This window comes from Chaetodon auriga, chromosome 24 (genome assembly GCF_051107435.1).
Source record: "Chaetodon auriga isolate fChaAug3 chromosome 24, fChaAug3.hap1, whole genome shotgun sequence".
NCBI lineage: Eukaryota > Metazoa > Chordata > Actinopteri > Chaetodontiformes > Chaetodontidae > Chaetodon > Chaetodon auriga.
Window position 1 is genome coordinate 17,362,726 of NC_135097.1, and position 19,205 is coordinate 17,381,930.

Consider the following 19,205-nt stretch of genomic DNA (forward strand, 5'->3'; position numbering starts at 1 on the left):
TGGTATTTATGCTGTCTGCCCCAGTGCTGGGGACTGTGGAGCACTGATGGATGCTGGGAGACAGGCGTGCAGGGACTTGTTAAAAGATATTTAGTGAGCGTGTGTTAAAGGCTAGTCATGATCATTAAACACCAGGTAACCTCAACATATCAAGCTGTCATAAAAACAGGCCAGCTGGAAGAGGTTGCCTGGTGTGAGTGATATCACAGCGGGGGACAAATGGTTCAACTCCCTCCTGGTTTGAATTTTCACCAAGCTGAGACAGGGTATAGGTGTGTGTGTGAGTATAATGTGTATTTGTATTGTAGGTGAAGGGTCACTAGAGGAATAGAGACACATGCATAAATTCACATTTTTCCGTCTGTCTTCTTAAAGTTCTCACTATTTTGTTCTATTTGTCACCTCATTAGTTGTATATCCCCTTCATTGTGATAACCATAACTATTGCACAAGGTCATTACTCATCTACATTTCATATTATTACCATTTTGATACCTCCTGTCTCTGACTGAAATTGCAAAACACTTCCCAGTCGTACTAGAAGTGGCACAGCAAAGTGCCTCTGCACGTCCTCTCAAATCAGTTGGTGCTAAAAGCTTGCTGACATAGTGACTACTTTGAGGGGTAGTTTGCAAACTACTGTGGCTGGCGAGCTAATTGCTGTCACACTAGGCAGCCAGGAAAACGTCAGCTCTGGTCAGTCACAAAAGCTCTCTAAGATAGCTTGAACACTGACTGGAATTTGTTCACTTGTTCATTTATACCAGTGACTCTTGACTCATAACTGTCTGAAACCATGTCTCTTTTGTGGAGCACAGATTGCACTCTAGCTTAGCAGGGAAACACAGCTAATAAATCATGATAACTTGCTCTGTTTTGGACTCTCTGGTTCACCATTCTCATGGAGGTCTGCAGTCAAGACCACAAATTCAAATGGTGCAGTTTTAGATTTTCCCTACAAAATTTAAACACTAATGTGGACAATAAATAGTTTCTGTCCATCAATGGACGACTCCAATATTTGATTACATGACCAGTGATGAAGTGCAGTTGAGGCTGATTTGCCCATAGAAATTTTTGATGGCCACATTTTAAATGTTGAATGTCACTGTGTCTAAATACTTTCAATAAACAACCTCAGTATGTGTTAAGCTTACAAGGCTAAGCAAAGAGTAGTGTATTATGGCAGTGGTTACCAACATTAGGGCCAGGGATTGCAAGACAAATGTGAGGGGCTGTGAAATAATTAGCAAGAGAGGAAAAACATATTTCTGCTGGACAAAGTTATGTTTTATTTTCAAAATAACTTAATGAATCTGCCAAACATTCACTGCTGGTGTCCAGTACTTTTTGATCATCTACACTGCAGGCGTAGTTCAGATAAGACATAGTTACTTATAAAAGTAATTTACTGTACTGTAGCTTCAGGTCAGGTAACTTTTTTACACCATGCAACAGTAAGGTGCATAATATACAGTATAGGCTCTCAACTGGATTTATTACAGACTCATAGGACTCCTGCTACTGCCCCCCACCCACATCCCCATTCCTCTTCTTCTCCCAGACACACATACATACCTTCATCCCCCATTCAGAAACACAAGTCTCCAATTCACTGGCCTGGCTTTGTTTTCATTGTAAACCCAGAGGCCTTCCTCCTCCACACCAGCGGCCTCAGCTACTTTCCCTACTTCCCATCCCAATCTGAGAATTATTAGCATGACGAAGATCATTGTTGTTATTAATGTAGTTGCAGACCTTTTGTGCAGCATCTGGTATCTTCTTTCTGGCTGTTGGTAGTGTTCTTAGTGCGGGCTGCCAAATGTGTGGAAATAGACAGATACCAGGCTAAAGTCAAAGCTTGGTTCCTTTTCATATTACCCTTTGGAACCACTTTTTTGTCATCAACAAACTCATCACAGACACATGCATGGAAATATATACAAAAACATTATCAAACAAACTCAGCGAACTTGAAAATGCCCATGGAGCTTCTGTTGGAAAACCTCCCATCAGCCTGTATGGAATGAAATGAAGCAGACAAAACACATACTGTCAAAAGTATTGAACTCTAAAGGAGGTATGCATGCTAAGAACCTGCTGATCTGAGTCATATTGAATAAAAAGATGAGAGAAATGATTCACAAAGGGAGATGGAGGAATTCAAGGCTAGAGAAGAGGAAAAAGAAGATAAATGATTACTGGAAAGATTGCATCTGTTCAAGTGATTATTCAGTTTCATTTTAGTTATTAAGGATGAGAAAACTTTTTTCAAGTATCACAAGTATCACATATGAATGTGTTTGTGTATGTCTGTGTGGGTAAATGGCAAAGTACCAAACTATGTCCATGACCGGGGATTATGAAAACCATATGACATGCTCTGAAAAAGAAATGCACAGTTTGCATGCACCTCCCCCCACACACATCGGCATAGAGCCCCCCCCCCCCAAAAAAAACATACAATTCTTTTCCTCTATTCCCTCTCTCCCCTTCTGCCCGCCCTCCCTCCTTATATCGCCCTCCCTCTACTCACCCCCCTTCTCTTTCCTCGACTCCTGCTCTCTCAAATGTCTGCATGTGCTCAACTCCAGCGCAGATCTGTTTCAGCAGGATAGAGTAAAGAGCACAGGCAGAAAAAAAAACTAGGGCTCAAATGTAGGGAGAAAAGTTCACATAGACAACAAAACCAGAGAAAAGAGAAAGCCACAGCTGAGAGACATTTTTAAAGACAGGGAGATAAAAGCAAGGAGAACGTCAGGGTGAGAGACAAGCGGAGAGTGGAGAGACATATTCAGTTCTAAAAAAGAATGGGCTTCTTGGTGAGCAGTGCTGCTCTTCTTTTAACCTCCTTGCTGGCTTTGCTCTTTGGAGTTTCCTCAGTCTTCAGCCAGGACCTGAGAGAAAGGGATGCACTATGCAATGCAGACGGCTGCTTTGTGGTCTACTTTCAACGCAAGACCTTCCTGGACTCATGGAGGGCCTGTAAGGAGAAAGGTGGCAACCTAGCTACAATCAAACGCAAGGATGATGCCACCATTATTGCCAGTCTCTTCTCTACCCTTGACTTGCGCCACTCACGCGCCGAGGTCAGGGTATGGATAGGTCTGCAGCGCCAGCCACGTCAGTGTACCACCACACGCCCACTGCGGGGTTTCTCTTGGACTACTGGTGACCAGGACACAGAGTATACCAACTGGCAGAGGGAGGACTCCCCTAGTATGTGCTCGGTGCCGCGCTGTGTGGTTATGGGCTACAGCACTCAAGAGCAGAATGATAACTTTAAATGGCTGGATGGTTCCTGCTCAGTCTCTGTAGATGGGTATCTTTGCCATTATGCCTACAAAGGAATGTGCACTGCCTTGTGGAGTGAAGGGGCAGGCAATGCCCTCTATACCACGCCATTTAACCTTCTAAGCACACTACTAACCCATGTACCCTTTGGATCTGTTGCTACTGTACCCTGTCCAGCAGACACCAAGGAGGAACAGTCAGTTTTGTGTATGCTGAAGGAAGATGGCTCAGTGGGGTGGTCAAGAGATTCTCCCCTCTGCTCCAATCCCCCTGTATCATACAACTCCTGTGACCAGAATAATGGTGGATGTGAGCATTTCTGCAGGCCGGCTGGTGTTCACTTCTACTGCGAATGTGCTGATGGGTATCAACTAGGAGACGATGGGCAGAACTGTGAGCTGTCTGATGTTTGTCAAGGAGCCCCCTGTGAGTTTGAGTGTCTGCCCCTTTCAGATGGGTATCGTTGTGCCTGTCCTGAAGGATACATGCTTGCACCAGATGAACGTGGCTGTCTGGATGTAGATGAGTGCCTCCAGAGTCCTTGTGAGCAGATATGTGTGAATGCACCAGGGACATTTGAATGCAGATGCCGGGAGGGTTACCATCCGGATGATGAAGGTGTATGTGAGGATATAGATGAGTGTATAAATGACCCATGTGAACATGCCTGTGAGAACACTCCGGGCTCTCATATCTGCCACTGCCATCTGGGCTTTTCCCCTGTGCCTGAGGATGCCAGCCGATGCCAAGACACTGACGAGTGCCAGATCCCTGGGACTTGTGAGCAGATGTGTGTGAATTATGAGGGTGGATTTGAATGCTACTGTGAGGAAGGTTATGAACTCATGTCTGATCACTACTCATGTCACAAAAGAGGGGATGGAAATGACCAATCTGTTGTCACACCTCCTTTTCCTTGGGTCACCCACCAGCCTGGACCTGTATGGGACCCGGCTGACTATGATTGGAATCCACAGCAGAGCCACACTGACTGGCCTCTGGAGGAGGAGCACTCTCTTGACTGGCTGACTGACCCACCCAGGGTTTTGGATTCTGATGTTATTTGGGTCACCAGTGCCCCTCAGGAGGAACTGCCCTTTGATGTAACACTGGACCCTCCAACACAGGAGACTGAGGAAGATGAGGAAAACATATATAATGGGGAGGCTGACTGGGAGTGGGGAGAGAGATCTCAGTCTGAGCTGGAGGTTTTGCCAAATACCATCTACACCACACCCCCACCCACCACAGTCTCCAGTACTACAACAGGGTGGTACGAAGACGATGAGGAGGAGACCACCACAGCTCCCCCCTTCCTTTCCACTTCTACAATCTCTGAGGGAGCTTGGAATTGGTGGGTGGGGCTCACCACTTCCAGCCAGAAACCAGGAAATCCAGAGGATTCAGTCATAGACCACAACATGCCTACGGATCGCAGTTATCACAATGTAGGAGAAGAACAGTACCCCCTGAGGGAAAACTCCATGTTCCCAAAGGAGGAGTTTGGGGAGCAGGAAAAGGGCTATGTGGAGATCACACACTCCCAAGACTCAGTTTTTCCCACCCAGCTTCTTCCTTCCCAGCCACCTCCGAGTGTGGGTGGGACTCTGGATTCTGTTAAGGAAGATAGGGAACAGAGCAGCACCTGGCTGCTAGTGGGTCTCCTAGTGCCTATCTGTATCTTCATTGTGGTGATGGTGGCACTGGGCATTGTCTACTGCACCCGCTGTGCTGTTCAGCCACGCAACAAGAATGCCACTGACTGCTACCACTGGATCTCTGGAGCTCATGACAAACAGGGAGCTCCCAACCCCTCAGCAGGGGTCAAGACCCATGTTTAAGCAGACAGGGGAGAAAATAACATTTAAATAAACAGACTGTGCTTCAGAGGTAAGCAGGAGTGAATAATGGACTTGTTAAGGGGACAAGCTAAATGTTTTACCCGCTCTGACTGTGGAACTGCCCACTGTTTGGACATATTTGGATATTACTGTTAGATATCAATTGATAGAGGAGGGAAAAGGGACACTGAAAACCACTGACCTTTTTTGGTATGGGGTTGTTATGTGATACAAACTGCTTTGATGTTTCATACACTGAGCACACAGCACAAGATCGGATTGCTTCATGATTGCACTGGGCTATGTGATTAGAATATATTACTGGCTTCATTAGTAATGTCAGACAATCCGCTAATATTTGAGAATAATGTGTGTAGTCATCTATTAATTTCAGCATTTCACAGCTGGAGCCAGATCCTGCAAAGAGCCTCTGAAATCAGTGTAGTGATGGCAAAAGCATTCTGCCTTATTGAGATGGTAAAACTTTTCTATGAAGTTTCTTCACAGCAAAATCCTCAGGCTCAGTTAATTTCAATAGCATATCACTGTAGATAACTGTTACTGTCAACTGTGTCAAAGGGATTTAGAGGCATTGTTAGTTCACATCAGCAGTGGGTGAAAGGAGACTGTAACAAATATCCCTCAAAGATAAGACATTCTGCAGTCACATGAAAATGCTGGGAAAACAATCATTTGAAAATCACTGTGTTGGAGTTGAATGGTTAATAGGAGAGAGAAACTGTTTTTGTATATAGTGGTTCTTTATGTTATGTTCTTTATGTTTTTTTTAATGTTTGTTTCATACTTGTCATCAGCCATTCAAAAAAATGTAACAATTTTAATAATTCAATGACGTACCTTTTTTATGGACCCCATAAACCTGATATGTTGAGGAATGTCTTTCGGCACATGGGAATGTTTTCACCCTCTCATGTCTAGTTTAAGAGCACTTCTCCTTTCCTTGACTTGTTTTGAAAATAGGTTAAAGGGAATGTTCTGTAGGCTAGTGGTTGACCTTGACCTTGCTCTTGAAATGGCTATTAGTCACCCTTTCTAACCCAAATTCATTATTACACCCAAGAATGTTTTCTCCTCCTTTCTTCTTTGTCCAGCCAAGATATGTTGGATCTCAGATCCCACAGTCAAAGAAGAAAAATAACACAGGGGAAGATAGCTACATTGACTTCTTGGAGAAGTGTTCATTGGACATTAGGGTGTATCAATTTTATGGACCAAACATTAAACAAGTACAAAATGCGAGGCACTTACAAGTTAAAAACACCTTTGATTTAAGTGATAAATTATGATTTAATGGCTGGGGTATGAAAGTGCCATTACAAATTTACATATTAAATATGCCTTTATTTCATTGATAGACTGTGAAATATAAGAAACATCTAATGCCTTTGCTTCTGTTACATGTTAAGAAATTGTGAATTAAAAAGTATGGCAAGGGTTGAGTGTGAAAGCTTATTATTGATCTTGGAAATATTAGTTTGACAAGTTATTTCTTCATTTGTGGTCCACTTACTAGCTTTTACTGGAGCTTCTTGCAGTCTTTATTAGGGGATGAAGTTTGGTCAGCTGTCATGGCAATAGCTCTGTTTCTATCATGTGATCTAATTAGGGAACAACCATCTGCTCAGGGAGACCATGAAATAGTTGGAAAACTCCAGAAAAAGGTAGTAGTGAACCTCCGGCTGATTTTTTATGTCAAACACATGAGAAGGGATTTTATGGATGATGTTGATGTGCTTGCTACTGCGTTAGTGGTGACATCACTACTCTGAATTTGAAGCATCTTGTCTAGATAGTTATATTCTTGTCAGTCATCTTTATAGAGATTCAGCAATGAAAAAGCCATGAGGTACTTGCAGTCACGTCTTGAGAAAAGTATAATGTGGGTGGATGGAAGGATGGGTGTGTGACAATGAGGATACTGTAATTTAAAAAAATGACCATGATCTCCCAAGGGCCTTATGTTTATAGAAAGGGTTTTATGGAAAATACAACAGGATACAGGATACAGTCCCCACTGGCAGTAATGAAACATTGTGATTGTATTGACTAATGGAATGTACTGATCAAGACCAGGTTTTGGCTCTGCAAGTGACTCTCAGAGGGGGTCCCTCTCTCTCTCTCTCTCTCTCTCTCTCTCTCTCTCTCTCTCTCTCTCTCTCTCTCTCTCTCTCTCTCCCCCTCTCTCTCTCTCTCTGGCTGTCTCTCTACCCCTCTGACCTATTTTCAACATTGTCATTCCTTTAACAGCTCTCAGCATACAGACACAATCCAGTCCCCAGTGAACTGAACTGTGCTCATATGAATCTTTGCTAACCCTCTCTGAAACAGTCTCTAAAAAGAAGTCCAGCTGATGTATGCACACATGCTAAATTTTCGTATAATTAAGTATAATTCTACTTTATTATGTATTTGATCTTACTTTGGTGGTTTGTTTTTTCCTGTCATTTATATCAGTTCTAATAACTTACCAAGTTATTTGCTCAGATCTGGGAGCATAGTGACATCACTAAAGAGAAGTCAGACAGGGCAAGAAACACAAGGAGATCAGACAGAGAGTTTAGCCAAACTCATCTGGGTGAAAAAGAAGTCGAAGGCGTCAATCATCAATCATTTTCCAGACAGTTTATCATCACTGTAACTTTGACCTATTGTATTTTCTACAGTATTCTGTCCCATTACCAACCAGAAAAAGCTGCAAACTTGGGTCTAGGGATGCAGGGCCTCATGGCAGTGAATTAATCAATTATTTGTGTATTAAGACTGCAAAAAATGAAATGCTTGGGCATACCTTAAGGCAACACCTGTATGACAAAAATAAATAGGAAAATAATAAAAAAAATAAATAGCAGGCGGTCTGCTGGGCTGCCAATGAGGCATTATAACTGATATTTTCAGCATGACTTCTGCAGTTTTTCTCTGCAATGCGGGATTATTAACAACATTTCAAGTGCACTTCATTGTTTTTACCTCCAAGTAATGCTGTTAAAATCATCTGGATAAACTGTTCGATTGTCTGACTTTATATATATAATCCTGAATCATTTAATGTGTTAACTTAGAAATTATTATCAAAGGACCTCGACAGTAGCATTTTATTCTCGACCTCTTTATGACTCTGAAGAGCAGCTGTTCACTGTGCGACCATGACTCATTCATTGGGATAGCATATAGCTAATACAGTACAGACAGTAAGAAAAAAAAATACACTGTTGTTTGAGTATGATTTTATGAGCTTTTTGTTTGTTTATTTCCATGGCTGCTGAGATGAATGCCACAAAACAACTGTTGCTAAGAAAGATTTGGACATGATGTCACCAGGGCAGAGGACTTCTCTTTGAGGACACAAGATCATTCTTCAATATTATTTTTCAGGATTATATTAATATTAAAATTTTACAATTACACACAAGTAACATTTGCTTTTTAAGACATTTTTTAGACTCATGAGATTTGAATTTGATTGTATTTAAGCGTAAAGTACAAAAACCAATTAAATGTAAAATAAATTCAGTTTTGTGGACATTTCCCTCTGAACCAACCTTGAATGTCTGTCCAAAATCTTTTGAAAACCTATTGTGGATGGAAAATTCATTTGTTTTGCAGTTATTTTGTCAAAATGATATTTTGAGCCACTACAATATATCCTCTGGAGATCAATTTTTTTAGCCTTAAATAGTGTCTTCAGGTGTTCCTTTCAAATTGCGCACAGACTTAACAATATTTATCAAGGTATGGCAGCCCATATGCAGCCTGAGAGGCAAAACCCAGGCCAATAAAGTACCCAAAAAATAGTACTGCACACCGGGCTCATTTGCACTGTGTATGCAATGACAAGTGCCAAATGTGTTTCTTAGCAACAATGGTAAATAGCTACACTTTGATTATCTTGGTAATAACATGACCAGAGCAACACAAAAGGTGCATAATTCTTAGATCTCCTTGACCACAATAACACAGTGCACATATTTTGGATGGGCACAGAATGTGTCCTGGAGGTGGATGCCAGCGGAAGGAATACAATATCCACTTCGTGGTTTAATATCCTCCATGTCCACCTGCTCTTTATCTTGATGTGAGATAAAAACTGGAGTCAAGTCTTCAGCTGAGGAAAGGTCTGATATTTGAAAATGATCACCTGCTGTGTGTCTGTCCATCCTCAGCTTCCTTCTGGCTGTCAATCATTGATTCACTCTCAAAAAATTCAGAAGTACTACAACATATCAACTCACTGCAATGCCTCGAGTTTTTCTCCAGCTTTTTCTGCTTTTCGAAGGAAAAACCACCCCCCTTAATTTTTTTTGTTTACTATTAAATTGTTATTAAGATGTGCTGTAATCAGCTGTGTGCACTCAGGACATGGGTCAAGGCTAGTGATACTGACATTAATTCCATGTCTATGTTTCTCCCTCCTTTAAACAAATATCCAATTCCACTTACCTGTCTCATCATCATCCATCCATGCATCCATTCATTATCTCTACCTGCTTCCACCATAATGTTCACCAGATGTGTTCTGTTTTATCAGTTTTGTTTATTGCTGTACAGGTAGTCGACAGTGGGTTTTTAGAGCATTTTTCACTGCACAGGGCTGCATGCTCCTGCTGGCAGCCAGTGTTAATTTCAATAATTGAGACAAAATATATTTGTCAACTAATAAACTATGGTGTCAGTATGCTCGTTCTTGGTCTTGAATAATTTATTTTTACTATGTTGAATGTTTTTGACAACTAAATCTAGATTAAAATGTTAAAATTAAGAGTTTTAGTCGAACAACAATTGACTACATGACGAAAACTAATGTGAACTAGAATGAGTTTGCGGACAGAAAACCAAGATAATGAACAAAAAGAGGTTAGAAAGCTCCGTAGAGCTGTGTGGGACAGCAGAGCTGGTGATGATTCTCTGTGGGTTTGCCTGTATAGATGTCCCCTTTCATGGTATACATGCAAATTTATTCATTGCAGATTTAAACAATTTCCCCCCTGGAATCAATAAAGTATTTCTGATTCTGATTTTGATAAACTATATTGCTTAGTGCAGGCTTACTTTGTGCAGTTATATAGTGTACATGGTCAGGCAGCAGATTTTGTATAAGACATTTCTAGTGCACTGGCTTTATATTAGGTGCTTTTACACTCATGGTGGCACCTACAAGTATGAGTAACAGAACTGCACACCAGGCTCATTTGCTCTGTGTATGCAATGTCAACTGCCAAATGTGTTTCTTAGCAACAATGGTAAGCAGCTACACTTTGATTATGGCAGTAATAACATACCACGACTCTGCAAAATGGTAAACAGACTCTAAAAGCAGAGAAGCAGGGTTAGAAGAATGGAGATGTAGTAAACTCAGTTTCAAAATTAAAAATGAGAAAACTGAGAAAGGGGAAGATGAGAAAAAAGTAAAGAGTTCAATAGCATGGAATGGGCTCAACATACACAAATACATGTGCATGGAACAGCCCGAGGAGTGTCAAATCCAATCTTTTCAGAAGATGTAGACAGGCAGGCCTTGCCCATCTGCTCAATCGTCTGACACACACCTGGGAATCACTAATCAGCACTGTACTGAATGGGCTCTCACTCTCTCACCCATTTCCAGGTTGTTCTTAGCCCTGATGCAAAACTCTCCAGCAATTACTCTTGGTCAGATTTCCTGTTATTGACCCAGCCTGCCTTTGACTTTGCCTGCTCTCATATCCCCTGGTAAAGACCTCTGCTTTGTGACTCTAACTACGTCTTTCGTCTTGCCCCCTCTGAACCTGATAACCAGTGAGACTCTTTGTTGGTTGGCAAACCAAACTGTTCTAAACTAAACTAATACCTGCAGATACTGAATCCTGGATGTAAGTTTCCATGGCTTCCCTCTCGGGGCATGAAAGGTTATACATGCAGCTGGTAGGTAGGGGAGTTCTGGGGAGGAGGTCAATGGCACAATCAAATGGGCAGTGGAGGGGTCGAGAGATGGTTAGTTCTTTACTGAAACCTCTCCAAGATTGTGATAGGCAGCATATTGGACAAATCGGCTGACATAGTCTAGGAGACAGGTGAGGTTTTCACAGGGAAAGGAACAGACCATAGACAGTGCGATAAACAGAATGAGCTCCTGGACAGGGATATGTGTGTTACCGCAGACAGGAAGTTGCCATTTAATGCAGTAGCTGTGACAGGCAGGGTCTCCAAAGGCAGTTTCTTTATCAATAAAGTTGTTCTCCGTCCGGGTCCACCAATGCTTGGAGCAGGACGGAGAGAGACTGAAAGCACAGGGTGGCAGGCAGCTGCGGCCTAGATTTGGGTGAGGAGTTCGTTGGTGGCAGACTCACCAATACCTCCAATGCTAAAAAAAAAAAAAAAGGGAAATCCCCAAAGGTGTATTTCTATCAGAGAAAAAAAGGTCTATCTATTAATAACTTTTGTCACAGCATTTTAACACAGCATTCACTACACACTGGCAGTCCAATCATACTGCTGCCTGTTTTAAAAAGTAAATCTAAATGAAGAATTATGGACTTTTTGCAATTGACTGCTTTTATGTGGATGCACAAGGGAGTCCATCAGAAATCTGAAAAAGCTCTCAAGAGGAAGAAAGGACTCAAAGGGTGTAATCACAGACTGAGGGACGCTCAATAGCTAGAGGGACAATGTAAATGTACTGTTCACTGCTTCTCTCTTAGTTGCTGTGAAGAAATCAATGATTACTCATGCAAGCACTGATTAGTTTTCAGAACCATCAAGTGTGATTAATCTTTTCATAGGACCTGATTTGTCAGGATAAAGGACAAAGCAGTTACACAGTTTTGTGTCTTAGATTGATTGGGTAGCTTTCTGATCTTTGAAAGTGTAAATGCATCTAAGAAGCTTTCAAGATGTATCGGAATCCAGTTGCTAAAACTGGTTCAGATTTGTGCTACATACATACAAACTGATACACATTAATTTTGATTTAAAAAAATCTCTTTAATGAGTGACAAGACTATGGTTAAGGTTTAGGGAAACATCATGGTTTGTTTGTTAAGGTTAGGGAACAATCATGGTCATGGTTAAAACAAACCAATGTCCACTGTCACCTGGAAAGTCTGATGTTTTGGTGACCCATCCATCCACTCTTACCTCCTCCTACTCCTGACCTCCTCACCTAGCTTCCTGCTTTGCTTTCCATCATTTCTTCAGTCGCTTGAGGGCTTAGTCACTTGGCACTGGCTGAAATGACTGACTGAAACCCCCCTTTAAATCCACAACCCACATTTGTTTTAAGCTGCAGATCATTGTATGCTAGTTTCAGTCATTCCTGTCCACTCTAAGACATTAACTAAAACCAAGCTATGAAACAACAACTTGATTTTGATCAGTGAATCAAAGAAGCAACTACAGACAATGGAACTCTCAGTGATCACATCGATTACGAGTGTGTCCTAAAATCCACACAGATGTTGTCACCACCCACCACTTCAACCATGATCTCACAGCAGCAATGGCTCATCAGAATACAATGAACAGTTTCACTTGTTGTTGGACATTCAATATTCATGATCTTGCCAATAATTTTTTTCTTGCCAATAATAACCCATTCTACAGTCACAACTAAACATGTTTAGTGTTGTTCTTTGTATCAAGCAAATGACTATTTCATCAGCCCTAGTGATTTCATCGCAAGATGGTCTCCGGTTTAAAATATTATTAATGGTTTGTTTTGGGGCAAAGTTGGTTAGGGGTTCTTAATAGAGGGCCACAGCTCATTCTTACTGCAGGGCCCATTATCTAGGTTTAATTCAGAAGGTTAGGGGTAAACCCATTTGGTTTGATTAGAGGAAGATGGTGGTTAATGTTCATGTCATAAAAATATCAGTGCAGACTTGTATACCTCAACTTTTGCACCATACTTTACACTCAACCTGTAAGCAAATTAGCCTAGGGGGGTTTCAAGGGTCTGGGAACCCTTAATTAACACCTAAGTCTGCCTCTTACAACCTCACAATCCAATTTTTGAGGGTGAAGTTTATTTGAATGTGGCATGCTGAAAGGTGAAGAGCAGCTCATAAAATAACAGCTGAACAGGCAGCAGACATAGCTGTTGCTTGTACTGCAACTGCTAGCATGGATCACAGACTGTAGGCATTTGGCACACTGCACTTCAAGATATACATCTGGCAATAACACTAGAGATCAACAGCATAGCACTGAAAGTACTTTCAACAATCTATCGTTATCGGGGGAGCTTGGCTCTGATAGTGTCTAATAGCTGTGCAGTCTCTACCTGTCACATGGGGACATACATCACCATTTTGCATGGAAGTCCTGATAATGTCATTGTGTACCTGATATAATTTATACCAACTTATCAGAGCTGACTGGGACACAAAAGGAGAAGGCATGTATTTTTACATCAATAACACCAGGAGTGCAGAGAAACATATTAACATTGCTTGTAATCAGTTTTTATTGAGTGCAGATCATATTACTCCCGGAGAGACATCTTGCATATCATCTTCACAGGTTTATATCATTCTCCATAAGCCCCCGGCCAAGAAACAAAATGCTTACAGGCTGAGCAAACTGGTTGACGGCTGTGGTATGGCTGTGGGAGAGTAAACAGTAAACAGTGAGGTTAATATCAATGAGCTCAAATTAAAACAGTAAGACTGGAAAACGTGTATGCATTGTTTCCTGTGAATTGCTTTTGCATTTGTTGACCATTTGAATCTCGCAGGTAGGGCAGAAACTAACAATAAAAATGTTATTTACAGAGGTAATGCTGTTGTGTTCCAAGTACATTTCCATTGAGAGCTTAGATCTCAGTTGCAACATCAAAGCTCTGTGCCCCTGCGAAATGTACACATTTTGTCTTTTGGGGGTTTAGAACAAGCTTTAAATTAATAATAGAGGTCTAAAGGTCATCAAAAGCAAACTTGAATCTGGGAAAAGGTTTGTGATGGCATACAAGATGGCATCATCAGCAATGATACCAATGCTTGCTTAGCAGGAAAATCAGTATTAAATACTTTTTCTACCAGAATCATCAAAGCCACTGAAAGGCAGATCATTTAACAAATATTCATGATCAGCAGCACAATGGCACTTCTATAAAGCAAATTAACAAAGTCATCCACAGCAGCAGTTGCAACAGTTATAATGCCATGACCTGGTCTCAAAGATTTATGTCATAACTTTCTTTCTTTCTAATGTTTGCTTTTTTCAGAATGTCTCAAAATGTGTGGTAACAATGTAGTGACAATTCTTTAGCAGCTCTGACCCTTTGAAAAAACAAAACTTATTATACAGACTGTATCAAACCTCCAAATCTACTGTCAGCATCACAAATTTAATGGCAATGAAAGGAAAAAATAATATAATCTGATTAAAGTAAGTGTTTTGTTGCTTTGATGGGGCAGTGTCTAAGACAGAACAATATGTAGTATTTTCAATGTTTATGGGATATATTTCTAATTTTATTCAAGTAAAGAAACTGTAACCAGCTGAAAACAGTTTGTCTGAAGTTTCTCTTTGTCTGTTTGGTTGCGTTGAAGACTGCTGTGTCGAGTGAAACTTTGATGTGGGGTAAGACACAATGTCCCATTCATTGCAGCAGTTTTTCCCTTGAGGCATGGCTTTTTGATGTCCCCCACCACCAGTGTCTCAGACTTTTTCCTGAGGGCAGCTGGGTTGTACCAGGCATATGCATGTAATGCGTGGTTAAAGATACATAGGCTGAAGTGTGCATTGTTAAAAGAAAACAACACAAAATGAAACAAAAAAACAACTCATTCACTCAAGTACTGTACTTGAAGCTGAATAGGATCTGTCAGCATATGTGTGTCAGTATAACATAACTGACTAATAACTGATTTTCATCACACACACACACCCAATAGGGATACAATAGCCAGTGCTGTGCATGAACATGCTCATGTTTCTGCTGAATGGTGAAGTGAACGCATGTATTTGTAACTAATGAAAGTGAACATGACAGCAGGATTGGCAGTATCTCCCTGCCAGCTCCCTGTGTTTCCTTTGTATCCCTTTCCTTGTGTTTCGTGTGTGTGTTCTCTCTCTTTCTCTCTGTGTGTCTTTGTCTGTGTCTAAGCTGAGGTGGGCATCACTCACCTGCTTCCCTCCTGCTACCAGCCCACCTGCACACCTGAGTCTCATCAGCAATCAACTGACACAGTATACAAACCCCAGTTCTTCACTCCAGTCTTCATTGTGATCAGTTGTCCTATGTGGTACTTTGTCTCTACTCCTTTTTTTTTTTGCTGTAGGTCTTGTGATTTGCTCTATGCTTGATTTTCCTAAACTCACTGATGTGTTGTGTCTCCTCAAGCTAGAAAACTCTGAGCCATTCCCCACCTGGATCTCCTGGCGTAAGTCAGCCAACTCTCACTGCCACGTTTCCCTGGCCTGCTACCATCTGCCATTCTTCTCTGCTTGCTTGGATTGCATATTCAGAATTTTTGTACAGTCAGGCAATGAACTGTTTGTGCACTGATCTCTGCCTCCCCTCTGCTTTTGGGTTTAACAAAGCATCACCCATTATGACACATAAGCATTGTCAACTGCAATGAAAGTTTCTCAACCAGGTCTGAAAAAGCAAGTCCACCCCAAGTACCCACTGCTTGATATATACTGATGAAGCTTATAAACATAGGTGTTGGTTTCACATAGGGTGATTAAATCATTAAGAAATTCCATGTAGTTTGACTACTAAAGTGTTAGAACGTTGGAATGACACTATTTTTTTCTAAGCCAGTGGCCTACACAACAAATATTGATGTGTTAAGCTGTCAACAGTGCCTGTCCCCAATGTCAAAGGTAATGGCCTCGAAGTCAAACTGTCTGTTTTCACACATTTTCTTACCTCATAATGATCCAAAAACAAATGCTGATTTAACATTTTATTATGATATGAATACCTCAATTTGTAATTGGGTGGGCCATCAACAGCTGTTTTCTGACTAAGAGACTGAAATGTGCATATCGTTCTGTTATTCCCCTCACAGAGTTCTACAAAATAAATCCACATTTTAACTATATACATCCCTCAGTAGAATGCGGGTGGTTTTGAGGGATACTTAAAATGATTCTAGGACAAAAGCTTGCAGAGTTTTCACAGGGATTTGGCAAAATTTCTCTTTAATACTGCTGGCAGGATTCCTGAACCCAGAAGGTTAAGCTCTAAATACACAGCTGTTGTTACCTGTTGTGTTATAAATCTTGTTCATGTGTGACAAAGATAATCAACTGTGTTTATCAGGTTTACTAATGCAAACAAACTGGATTACCGTTAGCCTCAATATAAATTGTTCTGCTTTTTACACTCGTGGCAGCAGCTGCTACCACCGTGCACCATGGGGAGTGATTGAGGGTAAACCTGCGTACATAACAGAGCTTGGAGTTTGGCCTATTTTGTCACAGTTAGAGAGGGATGAGAGAAGTCATCTGAACCAAACTTCCAAATCCAATCAGAAGCTTAATTTGAGCAGAGCAAAAGAAAATCACCTCCTATGAAGAACCTTTGTGATTACTCTATATGTACAACTGTACAACACACACACACACCCACACACACACACACCCACACACACACACACACACACACACACAAATGTTCCTCTTTAAACACAGAGATGTTAGCACTGTATATGTTTACTGTACATATTTGTCTATGTATTATAGCATAAATACCAAGTTATTATGTTGAGGTATATGCACATTCAAACAAATCAATAGTAAAACAAAGTGAACTGAACAGCATGCAAAGGCAACTTAGATAATACTTGAGCAAATAAATACAAAAAGGTGTGAAACTTGCAATAATGATACTATTTCTTTAAGTTCAAGCCCAGGGACATAACACATGTATTCAAGTACATCTAAAAAGAAAATATAAAACAAGTGTGACTTGGTGAAGAATTACTTATTATTACTTATCTACTTTACTGAACCTTCATGAAGGCAACTTGCATTGCTTTGAGGTGTATATACACATTCAAACAAATAAAATAGTAAATAAAAAGTATGCAACTTGCATTAGTTATTACTTCCTTCAAAAGTATTGCTTCAAAACTAGTATTGAACATATAAAAGAAATATAAACTGCAACTTGGCTTGCAGGATTATCCCGTATAATAGAAACAATAATTACACATTTCAACATTTACAAATTTTGAGTGAGGAAAACCAGGCGGTCCACGGCATCCAGTCTGAGTGCAGCCCTGTGGCAAGTGACAATTTTGCCACAAGTGCTGAACGCTCTCTCAGATGGAGCACTGGTGGCAGGGATGCATAAATACTGCCGAGCTAACTTGGCAATGCGAGGGAAATTTGCCTGATGGCATCTCCACCAGTCTAAAGATTCTGCATCACTGTCAACTTCTGTGGTCTGTAAGTAGGCTGTCAGCTCCATTCTGATGCTTTCATCTTCTGACAGTGTGCTGCTGCTGGTGGTGGTGGTGGTGCTCTGTCTTTTGAAAAAGCTGGCCGAAGTCTTTTTTCTTTTTTCCTCAGGAAGAGCAACAGGCTCTCTCTCTGCTGCTGCAGCAGCCCCTGAGAGTGTCCTGTTGATCCTTTACTCGTGACACTATTTCTTGTACTGGCCTGGATATAACCTGCTCCACCTTTTCTTTATCCATGTAGTTGGTTCTAAACCGTGGATCAAAAAGAGATGCAGGTCATCTGTGACTTGATCTGAATATTTATCATTCAAGTAGGCTAGAATGTTTCACAACCTTCGTCAGCTGAGTATCACTCTCTTCCTCAGCAAGAATGGATGTGTTGAAAAGACTGAGCACTGGCTCGAGGTAGGAGACACTGACATATTGCTCTCCTGACAAGGCATCTGTGAAGTCCTGAAGTGGGTTCGACACCTTGTTGACAGCCTCTAGGACATCCACGGTTTGCAATCTAAGGACCAAGTGCCTTGATTTACTGTCAGCTTTTAGAACCTGACTAATGGCCCTGTCTTACTCAAGTACTCCTTGAATCATCATTTGGCGTGATCCACACCTGGTAGGCATCTCAGTTGTGAGCACATGCTTTGGAAGACCCAGATCATTCTGAACAATGGCCAGGTCCCTTCTTTTCTTCCAAGGGTATGAGATGGCTGACAAATTTTTTGCAGACGGCTACTGCATGTTGTATGCGGCCATCTTTCACGCCTCTCTGTAAAAATGACAAACAATTATATTAGTTCACTTATCCTAATTTAATTAAAACACTGATTTTACTATAGCCCCTAAATACTCTGATTTACAAACCTCCCCTCGACAAATGATTCCAATAAACCCACATGAAGAAAGTTGAAAATAATCTCATATCATGCAATGATGATGATGATGATGAAAAGAGATAACAGAAAACTCCTTATTAATATCATTTTACAGCTATCAATTATATTTCACTATTAATATAATAACAATTGCTTGCCTATGGCTAGATGAAGCCTGTGACCTAAGCAATGGAGTCTTGTCCAGTTATTCATCTTGATCGCCCTCTTCATGTTGCCTCCACTGTCTGTTGTGATGGCCACTAGCTTCTGCTCTGAAAGCCCCCAGGAATCAAATGCCTCTTGCAGACCTGTTGCGACTAATTCTCCAGTACGGTCACCAGGAAAGTAGCTTATTTGCAGACAATGACATTACAACACCAATTTGTCACTTATGAGATGAACTGTCAGGCTTAGGCATGGCTCCATAGTGCGACTAGACTGCATATCAGTCGTTGCTTCAAAGTGTTCGACAGTCGCCAGGTCTGTTAGGGTTAACAGACAGACAAGTTAGGGATTGCAACTTGGCTGAGGTATTTTCTGCTCAGTATTTCATACCTGGGATCCAATGTCTTTATCATCTGCCTGAAGCCTTCTTTTTCTACCGTGTCAAGTGGGACCATGTCTTTGGCTAGGCGGATAGTGATAGAGTTTGTAATCTCAATCCACCGTTTTCTTTTTCTGTTGTAGGGAGTCCCTCTAGCAAACGCATCTTGAAGTGACATTTGGCTCAATATTTCTTTTGCTTTTCCCCTGTACCTGCTGATGTGGAGGGCGCTGATCTCAACGTC

General features: G+C 41.2%; 1 protein-coding gene across 1 annotated transcript; it reads left to right on the plus strand.

Annotated features, from left to right (window-relative positions):
• Nucleotides 1-2,580: 2,580 nt before the first annotated feature.
• On the plus strand, nucleotides 2,581-9,738 carry cd248a (CD248 molecule, endosialin a). Its single transcript, XM_076725663.1, has one exon. It carries the CDS (start codon nucleotides 2,811-2,813, stop codon nucleotides 5,133-5,135), a length of 2,325 nt encoding a protein of 774 aa, XP_076581778.1. The 5' UTR covers nucleotides 2,581-2,810; the 3' UTR covers nucleotides 5,136-9,738.
• The last annotated feature ends 9,467 nt before the right edge of the window (nucleotides 9,739-19,205 follow it).